We start from the raw sequence: 19,422 nt of genomic DNA on the forward strand, positions 1-19,422 counted from the left end.
CATCAAACACACTACTAACCACAGTTAATCTAGTCATCCCATCGATTCATTATTCACAGGACTTTCTATAACGGTCATAGTTCCCAAGTTCCTGTAGTCACTCACTGTGCCCATGGTGAGTCATTGTACCCTCCAACATCTAAAGTGTGCCAAGTGCCAGCCACAGTGTCCTGAATATTTGTCACAGTCCCCATAGACACCCATGGTGCCCACAACCAGTCACAGTGCCCTCCACCATCAATAGTGTCCTCAGGATTTGCCACAGTTCCTCTAGTCATCCACATTCCGCCATCATCCATATTGTATCCCCTCCCTTCATTATTCACAGGGCTCTCAATAACTGCCATAGTTTCCAAGTTCCTGTGGTCACACACCGTGCCCATGGCCAATCATCGTACCCCCCGCCATCTAAAGTGTACCAAGTGTTAGTCACAGTGTCCTAAATATCTGCCACAGTTCCCGTAGACATCCATGGTGCCCACAACCAGCCACAGAGCCCTCCACCATCAACAGTGTCCTCAGGAGTTGCCACAGTTCCTCTAGTCATCCACATTCCGCCATCATCCGCATAGTATCCCGTCCCTTGTAGCATTGGCATATCCACATTGATGGCATCATGTGCACCACTTGTAATAAATGGGCACAGATACAATTTTGAAAAGATCAACACCAACTAAAATTTCCCTCTCCTTTAGAAAATCTGTGGCATAGCAATGCAGATCCCCTAGAATCCCCCAAGTCTGGGCGCAGCGTGTGCGGGGAAGGCATGCCTAGGAACAGCTGGGCAAATACTGGCATTCCAGGAGCAGCAGATGGAGGAAGCTTGGCACAAGGAGCGCGTGGCAGCGTGGATACATGAAAGTCACTATATCCTTCCTGATCAAGCCTGCAATGGTCGCTAAATGTTTCCTCATTCCAATGGGCACTTTTTTCTAGATTATTTATTATGTGGAGCCAGGGATTTTACACTACCAGCGCTACAGCTGGTGCCATTACCCACATAGGCGTACCAGCCCTGGCACTGTCATCTAGAAATACGTGGTGCACGGCTGTACGTCTCACCTTAGACAGATCTCCTACTTCCATGTAGAAGCAGATCAGAAAAACATTCCAGGTCACCCACACGGCTGCCCAGATGGCATACTGTCAGAGAGAGAGAATAGATTTAATGACATGGACAATTTGTATTTGCATATACAGACAAGAATCAGGCTTGTGTCAAAAGGGAAAAATACATATAATGTATAGAAAATATATTACACAAATCCGTCTCATTATGCCTGATACAGAGAAAAGAAAAACACAAGTGAGTCAGAAACGCTGGATCTCCAGTTATGTTCCTGGAGCCACATTATTAAGGAAATGGAGCTAAGACATGTGACTGAGCTCCTTATAATCCTCTTTTATTACTGAATAGACGAAGGAAAATAAAGTTCTTATTCTGCTGATGACAGGAAAGCGGCTTTGCACCCGACGTGAATGCAACGCGGGGCAGTTATGAATGTAAAGAGCAATCTGGGTCACAATTCAACAACAATGATGTATAACTAGTCTGGTTACAGATATTCACACTGTGATCAGAAGCAAGAAAGCGGTTACTACTAGTGAAAAATAATACTGCTCACCTAGCTATGGATTTCTAGTCATAATCTATTATAATAATGTCCTGTATGTACAAGAATATAACTACTATAACACTGCCCCCTATGTGCAAGACTACAACTACTAGAATACTGCTCCTATGTACAGGAATATAAATACTGTAATACTGCCCCTATGCACAAGAATATAACTACTGTAATACTGCCCCTATATATTAGACTATAACTACTATAATACTGTTCCTATATTCAAGAATATAACTACTATAATACTGCCCCTATGTACAAGAATATAGCTACTATAATACTGCCCCCTATGTACAAGAATATAACTACTATAATACTGCCTCTATGTACAAGAATATAGCTACTATAATACTGCCCCTATTTACGAGTATATAACTATAATACTACCCCCTAAGTACAACAATATAACTGCTATCATTCTGCCCCAATGTACAAGAATATAATTTTTTGACTGTGTCTGACTAAAAATGTTGACATTGTAACAACTGTAAATTCTTGAACGTTTCTTGTATTACAGGTAATTGCATAGTAATGAGTCTACCTTTAGGGTATGTACTTACAGCCACCACATAGCGAGGTCTGTACTGAAGAGTCCCAAACAGACCTAATATGATGACGACGATCTGCAGGAAGTTTGCCAAGATTGGAGCCCATTGATATCCGAGAAAGTCAAAGACCTGACGCTCTAATGCGACGATCTATAGAGAGAAAAACAGGAAAAAAGAATAAAACACAATAAAATAAGATCAAGTAACTCAAGGGAAGAAAGTCTATCTATGTTAAGTTATAATAAGTCAAAAGTAACAAAAAAAAAATAAAAAAAAAATATATATATATATATATATATATATATATATAATAGCCTTTTTTAACTAATAACTTGTAAAGAATTAAACAATATTTATGAAAAAAAACAACAAACACTACCTATGAAATATAACTGGAAAGCGATATACGAATGCTACCTAAAGAATCTAAAATAAAATAGTATAAAAATGCTAAAATAATTAAAAATATAAAAAAATGAAAAAGATTAAAATGGAAATAATTAATTAAAAAAATGGGAAAAAAAATCTAGCTAAATACAATGTATCTATTTTGTTGGTCAGGTTTCCCAGAAGCAGATATTCCTGAATATCAGATTATCAGGATGTGACTCAGGGACTTCTCCTTGTGATTTTTGGGGATACAATGCGGTCTATGGAGCAGGGTGATGATGATGCGATAACCTTAGGAGGCTGGGGACATAAAGCGGCTTGCCTGCCTTTGTAGCTTGGGGGCACATATTTTTCATTCTTCCCATTATCAGGTTTACCCTTGCTCAGCAGTGGCCGCAGTGAATGCCAATTACTCCCTGCATAGCGATGCCCTTGGGAGCCAGCCACCGGTTGTGTACCCCGCCAGTGAAGACCTCTCATTGCACATGATGGATGTCCGCGTCCACTTCCCTTGTAATGGATCCATCATCCTGTCTTGGTGCCCTTGTGCACTGATACAAGACAGATTCATCACCCTGGTACCGTCCTGGTACCCTGGGTAGGAAAGGATGCTGGGCACCTAAAAATCCTACCTGCAGCCTAACAGGGATTGTTTTAATTAGTACACACCTCCCCCCCCCCCCCGCTGAGGTTGCTATGGTAACATTTCCATGGGGGGTCCAGCAATTTGTGATTCGTTTCCCAGTATCCATTTCATGAACCCAAAGGTCATGTGTGATAGATTTTGTAAGTCAATGTCGGGGTTAACCCCTTGCAGAGGGACAAATATTTGAAGCTTTGCATGAATGCAAAGTGGAGCAGAGAATATCTTCATAGCTCGTTAGCTTTTACCCTGCAGTCATATTAGCAGAGAACCCATAACACTGTATACCACACATCTCCGTATGCCACTCGCATAGTGGGTAATTCATGGACAAATGGACAGTTGTGAAAAGGTCAAAAACTGACAAAATCATACTGTAAGGAGAGATATAAAAGATCAAATGCAGTCACCGGAATTTTTTTCCAACAGGTTTGTATTCCACGGGCAATAGGGGGCAGTAAAATAGTAGAAGCAAAAAGAAAAGAAGCCAGCACTGCTGAAGGTCAAAACGCAATTTCCAAAGTGCACATGCACATAATAAATTCTGACTGTATTTCAAATATGAGATATTTAGCAAATAATTGATCAATTCTTTGAGCTACCCCGCCACTTCACGGCAATCTCATAATGGGGCAGTCCTAACTCTACGTTTTTTATTACATTGTGCCACTACGGCCTCCTAAATGCATTGAGAGTGAGAAAAAAAAAAAAAGGACAAACCACATTAAATAACATTACATGACAAACTATACCTGGAGCATTGACAGAATCACTCCCTTAGTGCCAGGAAGGCGAGCGCGGATAGAGGCTGATCAGGTCCTGTGCGGACATATCAGATCTGGCCCCCACACTGCCAAACCAACACCAAAGTTAAAGGATGAAACTGGCTGAGGCACAGCTGCCTAATTAACTAGAGCCTGAGGCAGGGCAGGGCTGCTGTGTGTGTGTGTGCACAGCAGCCTATCAATCATAGTGAACCCAGACAGAATGGCGCATATGACCTAGCGTGCGCGGCAACAGTGGTGGTCAGCCACAAACCAATACAGAAGCTTTAACTTTGGTGTTGGTTTGGCAGTGTGGGGGCCAGATCTGATATGTCCGCACAGGACCTGATCGGCCTCTATCCGCGCTCGCCTTCCTGGCACTAAGGGAGTGATTCTGTCAATGCTCCAGGTACAGTTTGTCATGTAATGTTATTTAATGTGGTCTGTCCTTTTTTTTTTTTTTTCTCACTCTCAATACATTTAGGAGGCCGTAATGGCACAATGTAATAAAAAACGTAGAGTTAGGACTGCCCCATTATGAGATTGCCGTGAAGTGGCGGGGTAGCTCAAAGAATTGATCAATTATTTGCTAAATATCTCATATTTGAAATACAGTCAGAATTTATTATGTGCATGTGCACTTTGGATATTGCGTTTTTACCTTCAGCAGTGCTGGCTTCTCTTCTTTTTGCTTATGTATTGGTATGTGGCTGACCACCACTGTTGCCGCGCACGCTGGGTCATATGCGCCATTCTGTCTGGGTTCACTATGATTGATAGGCTGCTGTGCACACACACACAGCAGCCCTGCCCTGCCTCAGGCTCTAGTTAATTAGGCAGCTGTGCCTCAGCCAGTTTCATGCTTTAACTTTGGTGTTGGTTTGGCAGTGTGGGGGCCAGATCTGATATGTCCGCACAGGACCTGATCGGCCTCCTTCCGCGCTCGCCTTCCTGGCACTAAGGGAGTGATTCTGTCAATGCTCCAGGTACAGTTTGTCATGTAATGTTATTTAATGTGGTCTGTCCTTTTTTTTTTTTTTTCTCACTCTCAATACATTTAGGAGGCCGTAATGGCACAATGTAATAAAAAACGTAGAGTTAGGACTGCCCCATTATGAGATTGCCGTGAAGTGGCGGGGTAGCTCAAAGAATTGATCAATTATTTGCTAAATATCTCATATTTGAATTACAGTCAGAATTTATTATGTGCATGTGCACTTTGGATATTGCGTTTTGACCTTCAGCAGTGCTGGCTTCTCTTCTATTTGCTTGCAGTAAAATAGTAGTTATGTTCTTGTACACAAGGAGCAGTATTATAGTAGTTATATTCTTGTACATAGGAGCAGTATTATGGTAGTTATATTCTTGTACATAGGGACAGTATTATAATAGTTATATTATTGTACATAGGGGGCAGTATTATAGTAGTTATATTATTGTACATAGGAGGCAGTAATATAGTAGTTATATTCTTATACATAGGAGCAGTATTACAGTAGTTATATTCTTGTACATAGGGACAGTATTATAATAGTTATATTATTGTACATAGGGGGCAGTATTATAGTAGTTATATTCTTGCACATAGGAGGCAGTATTATAGTAGTTATATTCTTGTAAATAGGAGCAGTATTATAGTACTTATATTCTTGTACATAGGGACAGTATTATAGTAGTTATATTCTTGTACATAGAGATCAGTATTATAGTAGTTATATTCCTGTACATAGGGGCAGTATTATAGTAGTTATATTCTTGTACATAGGAGCAGTATTATAGTAGTTATATTCTTGTACATAGGGACAGTATTATAGTAGTTATATTCTTGTACATAGAGGTCAGTATTATAGTAGTTATATTCTTGTACATAGGGGCAGTATTATAGTAGTTATACTCTTGTACATATGAGGCAGTATTATAGTAGTTATATTCTTGTACATAGGAGGCAGTATTATAGTAGTTATATTCTTGTACATAGGAGCAGTATTATAGTAGTTATATTCTTGTACATAGAGGTCAGTATTATAGTAGTTATATTCCTGTACATAGGGCAGTATTATAGTAGTTATATTCTTGTACATAGGGGCAGTGTTATAGTAGTTATATTCTTGTACATAGGAGGCAGTATTATAGTAGTTATATTCTTGTACATAGGAGCAGTATTATAGTAGTTATATTCTTGTACATAGAGGTCAGTATTATAGTAGTTATATTCTTGTACATAGGGGCAGTATTATAGTAGTTATATTCTTGTACATAGGAGGCAGTATTATAGTAGTTATATTCTTGTACATAGGAGGCAGTATTATAGTAGTTATATTCTTGTACATAGGAGGCAGTATTATAGTAGTTATATTCTTGTACATAGGGACAGTATTATAATAGTTATTTTATTGTACATAGGGGGGCAGTATTATAGTAGTTATATTCTTGCACATAGGAGGCAGTATTATAGTAGTTATATTCTTGTAAATAGGAGCAGTATTATAGTAGTTATATTCTTGTACATAGAGGTCAGTATTATAGTAGTTATATTCTTGTACATAGGGGAAGTATTATAGTAGTTATATTCTTGCACATAGGAGGCAGTATTATAGTAGTTATATTCTTGTAAATAGGAGCAGTATTATAGTACTTATATTCTTGTACATAGGGACAGTATTATAGTAGTTATATTCTTGTACATAGAGATCAGTATTATAGTAGTTATATTCTTGTACATAGGGGCAGTATTATAGTAGTTATATTCTTGTACATAGGAGCAGTATTATAGTAGTTATATTCTTGTACATAGGGACAGTATTATAGTAGTTATATTCTTGTACATAGAGATCAGTATTATAGTAGCTATATTCTTTTACATGGGGCAGTATTATAGTAGTTATATTCTTGTACATAGGAGGCAGTATTATAGTAGTTATATTCTTGTACATAGGAGGCAGTATTATAGTAGTTATATTCTTGTACATAGGAGCAGTATTATAGTAGTTATATTCTTGTACATAGAGGTCAGCATTATAGTAGTTATATTCTTGTACATAGGGGCAGTATTATAGTAGTTATATTCTTGTACATAGGAGGCAGTATTATAGTAGTTATATTCTTGTACATAGGAGCAGTATTATAGTAGTTATATTCTTGTACATAGGAGGCAGTATTATAGTAGTTATATTCTTGTACATAGGGGCAGTATTATAGTAGTTATATTCTTGTACATAGGAGCAAAATTATAGTAGTTATAGTCGTGTACATAGGTGTAGTATTATAGTTGTTATATTCTTGGACCTAGGGGGCAGTATTATAGTAGTTATATTCTTGTCCATAGGGACAGTATTATAGTTATTATCTTGTACATAGAAGCAGTATTATAGTAGTTATATTCTTTGACCTAAGGGGCAGTATTATAGTAGTTATATTCTTGTTCATGGGGCAGTATTATAGTAGATATATTGTTGCATATAGGGGCAGTATTATAGTAGTTATATTCTTGTACATAGGAGGCAGTATTATAGTAGTTATATTCTTGTACATAGGAGGCAGTATTATAGTAGTTATATTCTTGTACATAGGAGCAGTATTATAGTAGTTATATTCTTGTACATAGAGGTCAGCATTATAGTAGTTATATTCTTGTACATAGGGGCAGTATTATAGTAGTTATATTCTTGTACATAGGAGGCAGTATTATAGTAGTTATATTCTTGTACATAGAGGTCAGTATTATAGTAGTTATATTCTTGTACATAGGGGCAGTATTATAGTAGTTATATTCTTGTACATAGGAGGCAGTATTATAGTAGTTATATTCTTGTACATAGGAGGCAGTATTATAGTAGTTATATTCTTGTACATAGGGGCAGTATTATAGTAGTTATATTCTTGTACATAGGAGCAAAATTATAGTAGTTATAGTCGTGTACATAGGTGTAGTATTATAGTTGTTATATTCTTGGACCTAGGGGGCAGTATTATAGTAGTTATATTCTTGTCCATAGGGACAGTATTATAGTTATTATCTTGTACATAGAAGCAGTATTATAGTAGTTATATTCTTTGACCTAAGGGGCAGTATTATAGTAGTTATATTCTTGTTCATGGGGCAGTATTATAGTAGATATATTGTTGCATATAGGGGCAGTATTATAGTAGTTATATTCTTGTACATAGGAGGCAGTATTATAGTAGTTATATTCTTGTACATAGGAGGCAGTATTATAGTAGTTATATTCTTGTACATAGGAGCAGTATTATAGTAGTTATATTCTTGTACATAGAGGTCAGCATTATAGTAGTTATATTCTTGTACATAGGGGCAGTATTATAGTAGTTATATTCTTGTACATAGGAGGCAGTATTATAGTAGTTATATTCTTGTACATAGAGGTCAGTATTATAGTAGTTATATTCTTGTACATAGGGGCAGTATTATAGTAGTTATATTCTTGTACATAGGAGGCAGTATTATAGTAGTTATATTCTTGTACATAGGAGGCAGTATTATAGTAGTTATATTCTTGTACATAGGGGCAGTATTATAGTAGTTATATTCTTGTACATAGGAGGCAGTATTATAGTAGTTATATTCTTGTACATAGAGGTCAGTATTATAGTAGTTATATTCTTGTACATAGGGGCAGTATTATAGTAGTTATATTCTTGTACATAGGAGGCAGTATTATAGTAGTTATATTCTTGTACATAGGAGGCAGTATTATAGTAGTTATATTCTTGTACATAGGGGCAGTATTATAGTAGTTATATTCTTGTACATAGGAGCAAAATTATAGTAGTTATAGTCGTGTACATAGGTGTAGTATTATAGTTGTTATATTCTTGGACCTAGGGGGCAGTATTATAGTAGTTATATTCTTGTCCATAGGGACAGTATTATAGTTATTATCTTGTACATAGAAGCAGTATTATAGTAGTTATATTCTTTGACCTAAGGGGCAGTATTATAGTAGTTATATTCTTGTTCATGGGGCAGTATTATAGTAGATATATTGTTGCATATAGGGGCAGTATTATAGTAGTTATATTCTTGTACACAGGGAGTAGTATTATAGTAGTTATGATCTTGCATACATGAGGAAATATAAAAGTCATATTTTGCTATACAGAAGGCAACATTGTAGTAAGCATATATTGTACATAGGATGCAGGATTATAGTTATTTTCCTGTATAGAGGAGACAGTATTATAATAACAATATTCTTGTACACAAGGGAAGCAGGGTAGAAGCAGTAGTATAGTACAGTATAATCTTGTACATAGAAAGCAGTATTATGGTAGTCATATTCTGATATATAGGGGCAGGAATGGCAGATAATGAGTTCAATCTAGGCTACTGCTCAGGGCACCAAATTTGAAGAGGCTAATATCCAGATTGTCCTCTACATAATCTTAAAGGGAATCTGTCAGTAAGATCAACCTTCCTAAACTGTCTATATGGGCATGTAGGTCATAGGAAGCTGAATAAAGGTGATACCTTGATATCTGTGGTCTGATGTCTTATTCCAGAGAAATCCCCATTTTTTTACTTATGTAAATGACCCCTTCTGGGCTCTAGAGCAGATGATTAGTTGAGGATAACTCCGCCACCAAATATTATTTTAACCCCTCATCGGGTGTACATTTACGCCAATGTCGGGGTCCCTCCGTTTGATGTGGGATCCGATGGTGAGACCACATCTTTTCAGGGACATGTCAGCTGTTTTGAACAGCTGACATGTGCCCTCAATAGCCACGGGTGGAATCGAGATCCACCTGTGGCTATTAACCAGTTAGTTGCCGCTGTCAACCTCTAACAGCGGCACTTAAATCAAGCTCCGACCATCGGGCCGGATATACACACACCGGTGACCCCCGTCACGTGATTGCAGGTCACCGGTGTTTTGGCATGACAACCTGAGGTCTCCTGGAGACCTCTATGGTTGTCAGTGCTGGCTTGCTTTGCGCGCCACTCAGTGGTCGGCGCTCATAGCAAGTAAGCAATTCTGCTATATAGAGGCGATCTGAGCATCGCGCCTCTATGTAGCAGAGCCGATCGGGTTGTGGCAGCTTCTAGTCTCCTATGGAGATTATTGAAGCATGCCAAACGTAAAAAAAAATGTTTTTAAAAATATAAAAAATATATGACAGTTCAAATCACCTCTTTTTCGCCCCATTCAAAATAAAACAATAAAAAAATCAAACATACACATATTTGGTATCTCAGTGTTCAGAATCGCCTGATCTATCAACAAAAAAAGGATTAACCTGATCGCTAAACGGCGTAGCAAGAAAAAAGTCAAAATGCCAAAATTACCTTTTTTTGGTTGCCGCAACAGTGCATTAAAATGCAATAAAGGGCGGTCAAAACATCGTATCTGCACCAAAATGGTTTTATTAAAAACTTCAGCTCAGGTTGCAAAAAATAAGCCCTCACCCAACCCGAGATCATGAAAAATGGAGACGCTACGGGTATCGGAAAATGGCACAATTTTTTTTTTCTTTTTTTAATAAAGTTTGGAATTTTTTTTCACCACCTAGATAAAAAAGAACCTAGACATGTTTGGTGTCTATGAACTCATAATGACCTGGAGAATCATAAAGGCAGGTGAGTTTTAGCATTTAGGCTAAGTTCACATTGCGTTAAGGGCAATCCGTTTAGCGCTAGCGCTAGCGGATTGCGCTAACGCAATGTTTATTTAGGGGCCGCGTTAGGGGTCGCGTTAACGTCCCCGCTCTCGCAGATCCCCGATCTGCAAGAGCGGGGAACGGACCTCGGGCGCGCCGCGGACGCTGCAAGCAATGTCCGAGGCGCGCCACAGGAGAACGGCACATCGCTAGCGCGAGCCGAAAAAGGCGCTACAGGGAAACTTCACATTGCTGTCAATGGGTGCGCTAACGGACCCGTTGCACGGCGTTAATTGCGACATTTTCGCCGTGCAACGCTGTCCGTTAGCGTGCACACATTAACGCAATGTGAACCTAGCCTTAGTGAACCTAGTAAAAAAAAGCCAAATAAAAAACAAGTGTGGATTGCACTTTTTTTTGCAATTTCACCGCACTTGGAATTTTTTCCCGTTTTCTAGTACACGACATGGTAAAACCAATTATGTCGTTCTACAGTACAACTCGTCCCGCTAAAAACAAGCCCTCACATGGCCATATTGATGGAAAAATAAAAAAAAGTTATGTCTCTGGGAAGAAGGGGAGCAAAAAATGAAAACGTAAAACAGCAAAAAGCCCCGTGGGTTAAGAGGTTAAATAAAAGTAGGCGCGTTCCCATTGTGACACAAGTAACTAAGGCTACTTTCACACTAGCGTTAACTGCAATACGTCGCAAATGCGTCGTTTTGCCGAAAATACGCATCCAGCAAAAGTTCTTGCTGGATACGTTTTTTCGTCATAGACTAACATTAGCGACGCATTTGCGACGCATTGCCAAACGTCGCGTCCGTTTTGCGACGCTTGGGCGTGTGTTAGCGGACCGTCGGGAGAAAAAAACGTTACATGTAACGTTTTTTGCTCCCGACGGTCCGCTTTTTCCAACCGCGCATGCGCGGCCGGAACTCCGCCCCCACCTCCCCGCACTTCCCCGCACCTCACAATGGGGCAGCGGATGCGTGGGAAAAATGCATCCGCTGCCCCCGTTGTGCGGCGGAGACCACGCTAGCGTCGGGAACGTCGGCCCGACGCACAGCGACGGGTTGTTCCCGACGCTAGTGTGAAAGTAGCCTAACACAGAAAAGGAGAAATGAAATTTGTCTTCTTGCAAACACATTTTTTGCTTCTCTCTCAGCTCGGCGGTATTGCACCAATATTGCAGAACTGTCTGCCTGTGAGCTGGAAGCTGAGGGTATGTGCACACGTTGCAGATTCTGCTGCGGATTTTTCCGCAGCGGATTTGGAAAATCCGCAGTGCAAAACCACTGCGGTTTTCACGGCGGATTTTATAGCGGTTTCTTCTGCGGATTCCACTGCGGTTTTACATCTGCAGTTTCCTATTGGCGCAGGTGTAAAACTGCTGCGGAATCCGCACAAAGAATTGACATGCTGCGGAACATAATCCGCTGCGTTTCCGCGCGTTTTTTTCCGCAGCATGTGCACAGCGTTTTTTTTTTCCCATAGGTTTACATGGTACTGTAAACTTGGGGAAAACTGCTGCGGATCCGCAGCAAAATCTGCAACGTGTGAACATAGTCTGAGAGGAACCTGCAGATGGGTCAGGTATAATCACACACAGCTCTGCAGTGACACCAGGAGAGCGGCCATTACATATCACACTGGTAACGGCCTTTCATGTAAAATAATCTCCGGAGGCAGAGTTATCTCCAGGCACCATCCGCCCCAGAGTCTGGAAGAGCAAGTGATAAAAGATGATTTATTAGCTACAACACATCTGATATGACACACACAGGTAGGACCGTTTTCAGCAGCCTATAACCTGTATGCCCATATTAATAGCTTACATAGGTCAAATGTGGTGACAGATTCCCTTTAAGTGCAGCCAGATGAGGCATGGAACCCGGGGTAAACCAAGGAAGGAAAAAGGCTGAGGAACGGTCAGATTGTAGGTTTAAAGTAAACGGCCCAAGAAATGATAATAAAAGTAGTCTTTTTTAAATGAGTATGAGGGCAAGTGGTGGCATAGAGGCGCAAACATCCAATAAAATTACACAAGAAACAGCAAAAAATAGCAAAAGATGCGTATAAGGGGATTAGGATCAATCATATAAAAAATATAGAGATTTAAGTTTGTAAAAGTGCAACCGTGCTATTAACAACCATAAAAAAGCATGAGCAGTATTCATGTTTACAGTACTTGGTGTCAATGTAAGTCTGATAAGGGGGGCATATACATATAGAGGTAAGAGAGGTAAGTAAATAGTTCCCAGATAGGATATTTATTTGATATATGCAATATATGTATTATATATATATATATATACAGTGCCTACAAGTAGTATTCAACCCCCTGCAGATTTAGCAGGTTTAATAAGATGCAAATAAGTTAGAGCCTTCAAACTTCAAACAAGAGCAGGATTTATTAACAGATGCATAAATCTTACAAACCAAAAAGTTTTGTTGCTCAGTTAAATTTTTATAAATTTTAAACATAAAAGTGTGGGTCAATTATTATTCAACCCCTAGGTTTAATATTTTGTGGAATAACCTTTGTTTGCAATTACAGCTAATAATCGTCTTTTATAAGACCTGATCAGGCCGGCACAGGTCTCTGGAGTTATCTTGGCCCACTCCTCCATGCAGATCTTCTCCAAGTTATCTAGGTTCTTTGGGTGTCTCATGTGGACTTTAATCTTGAGCTCCTTCCACAAGTTTTCAATTGGGTTAAGGTCAGGAGACTGACTAGGCCACTGCAACACCTTGATTTTTTGCCTCTTGAACCAGGCCTTGGTTTTCTTGGCTGTGTGCTTTGGGTCGTTGTCTTGTTGGAAGATGAAATGACGACCCATCTTAAGATCCTTGATGGAGGAGCGGAGGTTCTTGGCCAAAATCTCCAGGTAGGCTGTGCTATCCATCTTCCCAAGGATGCGGACCAGATGGCCAGGCCCCTTGGCTGAGAAACAGCCCCACAGCATGATGCTGCCACCACCATGCTTGACTGTAGGGATGGTATTCTTGGGGTCGTATGCAGTGCCATCCAGTCTCCAAACGTCACGTGTGTGGTTGGCACCAAAGATCTCGATCTTGGTCTCATCAGACCAGAGAACCTTGAACCAGTCAGTCTCAGAGTCCTCCAAGTGATCATGAGCAAACTGTAGACGAGCCTTGACATGACGCTTTGAAAGTAAAGGTACCTTACGGGCTCGTCTGGAACGGAGACCATTGCGGTGGAGTACATTACTTATGGTATTGACTGAAACCAATGTCCCCACTGTCATGAGATCTTCCCGGAGCTCCTTCCTTGTTGTCCTTGGGTTAGCCTTGACTCTTCGGACAAGCCTGGCCTCGGCACGGGAGGAAACTTTCAAAGGCTGTCCAGGCCATGGAAGGCTAACAGTAGTTCCATAAGCCTTCCACTTCCGGATGATGCTCCCAACAGTGGAGACAGGTAGGCCCAACTCCTTGGAAAGGGTTTTGTACCCCTTGCCAGCCTTGTGACCCTCCACGATCTTGTCTCTGATGGCCTTGGAATGCTCCTTTGTCTTCCCCATGTTGACCATGTATGAGTGCTGTTCACAAGTTTGGGGAGGGTCTTAAATAGTCAGAAAAGGCTGGAAAAAGAGATAATTAATCCAAACATGTGAAGCTCATTGTTCTTTGTGCCTGAATTACTTCTTAATACTTTAGGGGAACCAAACAGAATTCTGGGGGGTTGAGGGGTTGAATAATAAATGACCCTCTGAAAAAACTTTTCACAATTTAAAAAAAAATAAACAAAGAAATAACATTATTTTTTGCTGCAGTGCATTTCACACTTCCAGGCTGATCTACAGTCCAAATGTCACAATGCCAAGTTAATTCCAAATGTGTAAACCTGCTAAATCTGCAGGGGGTTGAATACTACTTGTAGGCACTGTATATGCCCACTCTCTCTCTCTCTCTCTCTCTCTCTCTCTCTCTCTCTCTCTCTCTCTCTCTCTCTCTCTCTCTCTCTCTCTCTATATATATATATATATATATATATATATATGTCCTCTGGGCGCTCCATAGCCAGTCACGTGAAACATTACGTGACCGTGACGTCACCAAGGTCCTGCGGCCCGTGCACCTTGCTGGCTGTTTGCCGGCTTCTTACCGGCAATATACACACGCGGTAACTCGTTACCAACTCACGGGGGTGGCTGTCACCGGTCGGGACGGCGCCCCACTAGGAAGGAACTAACCTCCGCTTGGCGAAAGACGTGGCCAAAACGCCACACTAGCTTAATCAGAACACTCACTAACGAAAGCACATCGCAAGGACCTTCTTCATACGGGACCACCACCCCTGCTTTATCATCCTGCCATACAGGTAAATTAACGTATAAGTTAGGTGGTACTGTATTGTGCCAATCGGCACATTTTACTTATTTGCACATTGTTCAGGAACTCTTCTGGTCTTTTTTCTGGTCTTTTTGCGCAAATATAAATCTTTTACAATTTAATAACAGACTTGTTTGTAAAACAATCTTTCTTATTATACATAGCACCATCCCTCATTACATAGTGTCCTCTTTTATTGTGTACAGTGCTGTCCTATATTACATAGTGTCCTCCTTTAATATATAGTGTCCTCCCTCATTATATAGACTGACTAATGCCTCTGTGTGTGGTTTGTATTAGTCTATAGTGTGTTAGGTTTCTATTCTGAGAAGACAAATGCTTAAGGTAGGGCAATGCATAAGAAAATAGAAAAAGCCTGCCGTTTATTGACTCTCAAATGTGCATCTGAGGATCTATGTGTTCATCACATGACCTGCTACCTGATATGTAACCCCTCCAACCCCACCAGTCCTGTAATTCGTCAGATGAGTCATCATATGATATGTCACATGACCGGGTTCCTGACGGGCCCTATTATAGAAGCCCAATATTCAGCATTTTAAAGCAACAGACTTAATGACATCCACTTCTGAGATCCAGAGAGGTGCTTACTGCAGTTCTCACTTTGATGTCTGCTTCTTAGTTGCTGTATACAATATATGAGCCCAACTTTAGGAATAAAACTGTCAATAACAAAACAAAGACCTTTTCTCTGCTTCTGTCAATGGGGCATGAGGATTATAAAGAAAAAAAAAGCCACAAATCAAAGCAGCTCTGCTACGATCAGAATCTGATTGACAGCTGTGAATTATCAGGGTCCCTGAGCAATTATATGTCACACCTAGACCATACAATCCTCTAGAAGCGGGGGTGGGGGAGATGCCATCAGAGCAATATGCATATACAGTATACATCTATTATGGTTGTGTTTAGGAATCTTCTTGTTTACTCCAGGATGATACATTTTATCTAATCTGACACAAGTAGCAAACATCAGGAAAGAGATGTCGCTGCTGATGTGTCCTCACGGAGGACTGTATACAGCCCTGCAAAAGCTTATTTGGGGGGACTCTCCCAGTAGAATTACGATGCTGCACCGCCCCTTTATTGAAACTGTGACTATCGGGAGAAAATTAACTATTATTTCAGCCATGGTGGGCTATCGTCACCGCTCACACTATACTGTAAGCACGCCCTGGTACTTTGATTGACAGCTCGCTCTGCGCAGATGTGCTGCCAAATTAAGTGAAAGTGGTGACTGTGAGGGTATGTGCACACTTAGGTGGGACGTCTGCGGATTTTTCCGCACCTGTTTTTGTAAATCCGCAGGTAAACCGCAGTGCAGATTACCTGCGGATTTGTACGGATTCCACCTGCGGTTTTACATCTGCGGATTCCTATTATGGAGCAGGTGTAAACCGCTGCGGAATCCGCACAAAGAATTGACATGCTGCGGAAAATAAACCACAGCGTTTCCGCGTGTTTTTTTCCGCAGCATGTGGACTGCGGATTTTGTTTTCCATAGGTTTACATGGTACTGTACAACGCATGGAAAACTGCTGCGAATCCGCAGCAAAATCCGCACCGTGTGCACATACCCTAATTGCTCTGTGCAAGAAAACATTAAATATTCAGGAACCGCGGACATAATATAGTAAAAGATGCCCACTCTTTAACCTGGTGACAGGTCCACTTCAAAATACCAATGAACATATTTCCCCAGAAATTCACAACTTTTAAGGTTGGTAAAATGCTCTTAAATGTCCAGACTACATGTGGTAGTGCCAGTCTACTACCCCTACCAGATAACAACACTCTTGACCTGGTCTCGTACTCTCACCAGTTGGCATTTTTCTAGGGCACAGTTTATGGCTTAAAATCATAGCTAATGGTTGTGGTTAATATGTGATGATCCCTATGACAACTCTCACTAGCAGCAGTACACGACCTGCAGTGTTGTCATAAAGGCCAAGGTTTCTACAAGACCCCGAGCTTACCTAATACAGGGAGGCCCTTCTCGGAGACCCTTCTACTTAAGCTCCATTTGGCCTGACATTGCAAATGGGAAATAAATGCTTCTCCAGACACTGCTGTGTACTATCTACCTTATGCTCTAGTCGTGACGCCCAAGTTCTGCAGTCAGACACCGCTCTGCCCCCCTGGTGATTGTGCCCGCAGTTATTTTAATGCCAGGGTGGATTTCAGGATGGAGGGATGAGCAGGTGGTAATGACTTGCGATACAAGGGATCAACATCAGAGATCTCATTAATCAGTTTACATGGGGATCTCCTGGTAGTGTGCCAGATACCTGTGCCAGACCCTCCTCTCCAGGTTCCCTGTGCTGTGCCCAGGCAGAGAGCTGGACAAATCCTATTACCTACAGCTTAGCATTGTCAAGCAAGAACATTAGTATCCCAATGGAAAATGAAAACTCATGAGCGCACTTCTGTTGATCAGAGCTTGTCTTTATCCCACATTCCAGTACCCAACATGGAGCTATGTAATATTTACATCACGGCTGCATTACAGTGCTCAATACCATAACCATCATCAGTGCCCTTATGTCACAAGCATAGTGCCTCATAACATAACCTGCCAGTGTCCTTATAACAGAGCCTGCCACCATACCCCAGGATGGAATCAACCACAGAGCCCCACTGCATAACTTCCAATGTCCTCATAGCACGCAGTGCCCATATAACAGAGCTCGCCAGTGTTCCCAAAACACATCAGCCACAGTGCCCCAATACATAACCTGCTAGTGCCCCAATAACACAACATCCACACTGCCCCAATATGTAACCTGCTAGTGCCCCCATAACACAACATCCACCCTCCCCAATACATAATCTGCTAGTGCCCCATAACACAACATCCACCCTCCCCAATATATAACCTTCCAGTGGCCCATAACACAACATCCACACTGCCCCAATACATAACCTGCTAGTGCCCCCATAACACAACATCCACCCTCCCCAATACATAACCTGCTAGTGCCCCCATAACACAACATCCACCCTCCCCAATACATAACCTGCTAGTGCCCCCATAACACAACATCCACCCTCCCCAATACATAATCTGCTAGTGCCCCATAACACAACATCCACCCTCCCCAATACATAACCTGCTAGTGCTCCCATAACACAACATTCATCCTCCCCAATACATAACCTGCCAGTGGCCCATAACACAACATCCACACTGCCCCAATACATAACCTGCTAGTGCCCCCATAACACAACATCCACCCTCCCCAATACATAACCTGCTAGTGCTCCCAAAACACAACATTCACCATCCCCAATACATAACCTGCTAGTGCCCCCATAACACAACATCCACCCTCCCCAATACATAACCTGCTAGTGCCCCCATAACACAACATCCACCCTCCCCAATACATAACCTGCTAGTGCCCCCATAACACAACATCCACCCTCCCCAATACATAATCTGCTAGTGCCCCATAACACAACATCCACCCTCCCAATACATAACCTGCTAGTGCTCCCATAACACAACATTCATCCTCCCCAATACATAACCTGCCAGTGGCCCATAACACAACATCCACACTGCCCCAATACATAACCTGCTAGTGCCCCCATAACACAACATCCACCCTCCCCAATACATAACCTGCTAGTACTCCCAAAACACAACATTCACCATCCCCAATACATAACCTGCTAGTGCCCCCATAACACAACATCCACCCTCCCCAATACATAACCTGCTAGTGCTCCCATAACACAACATTCACCATCCCCAATACATAACCTGCTAGTGCCCCCATAACACAACATCCAACCTCCCCAATACATTACCTGCTCGTGGCCCCATAACACAACATTCACCCTCCCCAATACATAACCTGCCAGTGCCCCCATAACACAACATTCACCATCCCCAATACATAACCTGATAGTGCCCCATAATACAGCATCCACAGTGACTCTATAACAGAGCCAGTCAGTTCTCCTATAAAAGGCAAGCCACCATACCCCATTACATATTCTGCTAGTATGAACATAGCCCAACAGCTGCAGTGCCCTTTAACACAACGTTCGCTATGCCCCCTGAAAAGACAGCCACAGTGCCCCCATAACACAACATCCATAATGCCCCATATATCACCAGCTACAGCACAAATATACAGTGCCTACAAGTAGTATTCAACCCCCTGCAGATTTAGCAGGTTTACACATTTGGAATTAACTTGGCATTGTGACATTTGGACTGTAGATCAGCCTGGAAGTGTGAAATGCACTGCAGCAAAAAAGAATGTTATTTCTTTGTTTATTTTTTTTTTAAATTGTGAAAAGTTTTTTCAGAGGGTCATTTATTATTCAACCCCTCAACCCACCAGAATTCTGTTTGGTTCCCCTAAAGTATTAAGAAGTAGTTCAGGCACAAAGAACAATGAGCTTCACATGTTTGGATTAATTATCTCTTTTTACAGCCTTTT

At 41.1% G+C, this 19,422-nt stretch overlaps 1 protein-coding gene across 2 annotated transcripts in view; it reads right to left on the bottom strand.

Annotated features, from left to right (window-relative positions):
* The window catches only part of NKAIN4 (sodium/potassium transporting ATPase interacting 4), a 51,951-nt gene that overhangs the window by 18,597 nt on the left and 13,932 nt on the right, over positions 1-19,422 (bottom strand). For both annotated transcript variants that reach the window (XM_077252916.1, XM_077252915.1), the window contains exons 2-3: positions 2,189-2,326; positions 1,063-1,143 (exon numbers count right to left, since the gene is read on the bottom strand). In XM_077252916.1, coding sequence (XP_077109031.1) covers positions 1,063-1,143; positions 2,189-2,326 — 219 coding nt within the window. The remainder of the gene's footprint in view (positions 1-1,062; positions 1,144-2,188; positions 2,327-19,422) is intronic.

The sequence above is a fragment of the Ranitomeya variabilis genome, chromosome 4, assembly GCF_051348905.1.
Source record: "Ranitomeya variabilis isolate aRanVar5 chromosome 4, aRanVar5.hap1, whole genome shotgun sequence".
NCBI lineage: Eukaryota > Metazoa > Chordata > Amphibia > Anura > Dendrobatidae > Ranitomeya > Ranitomeya variabilis.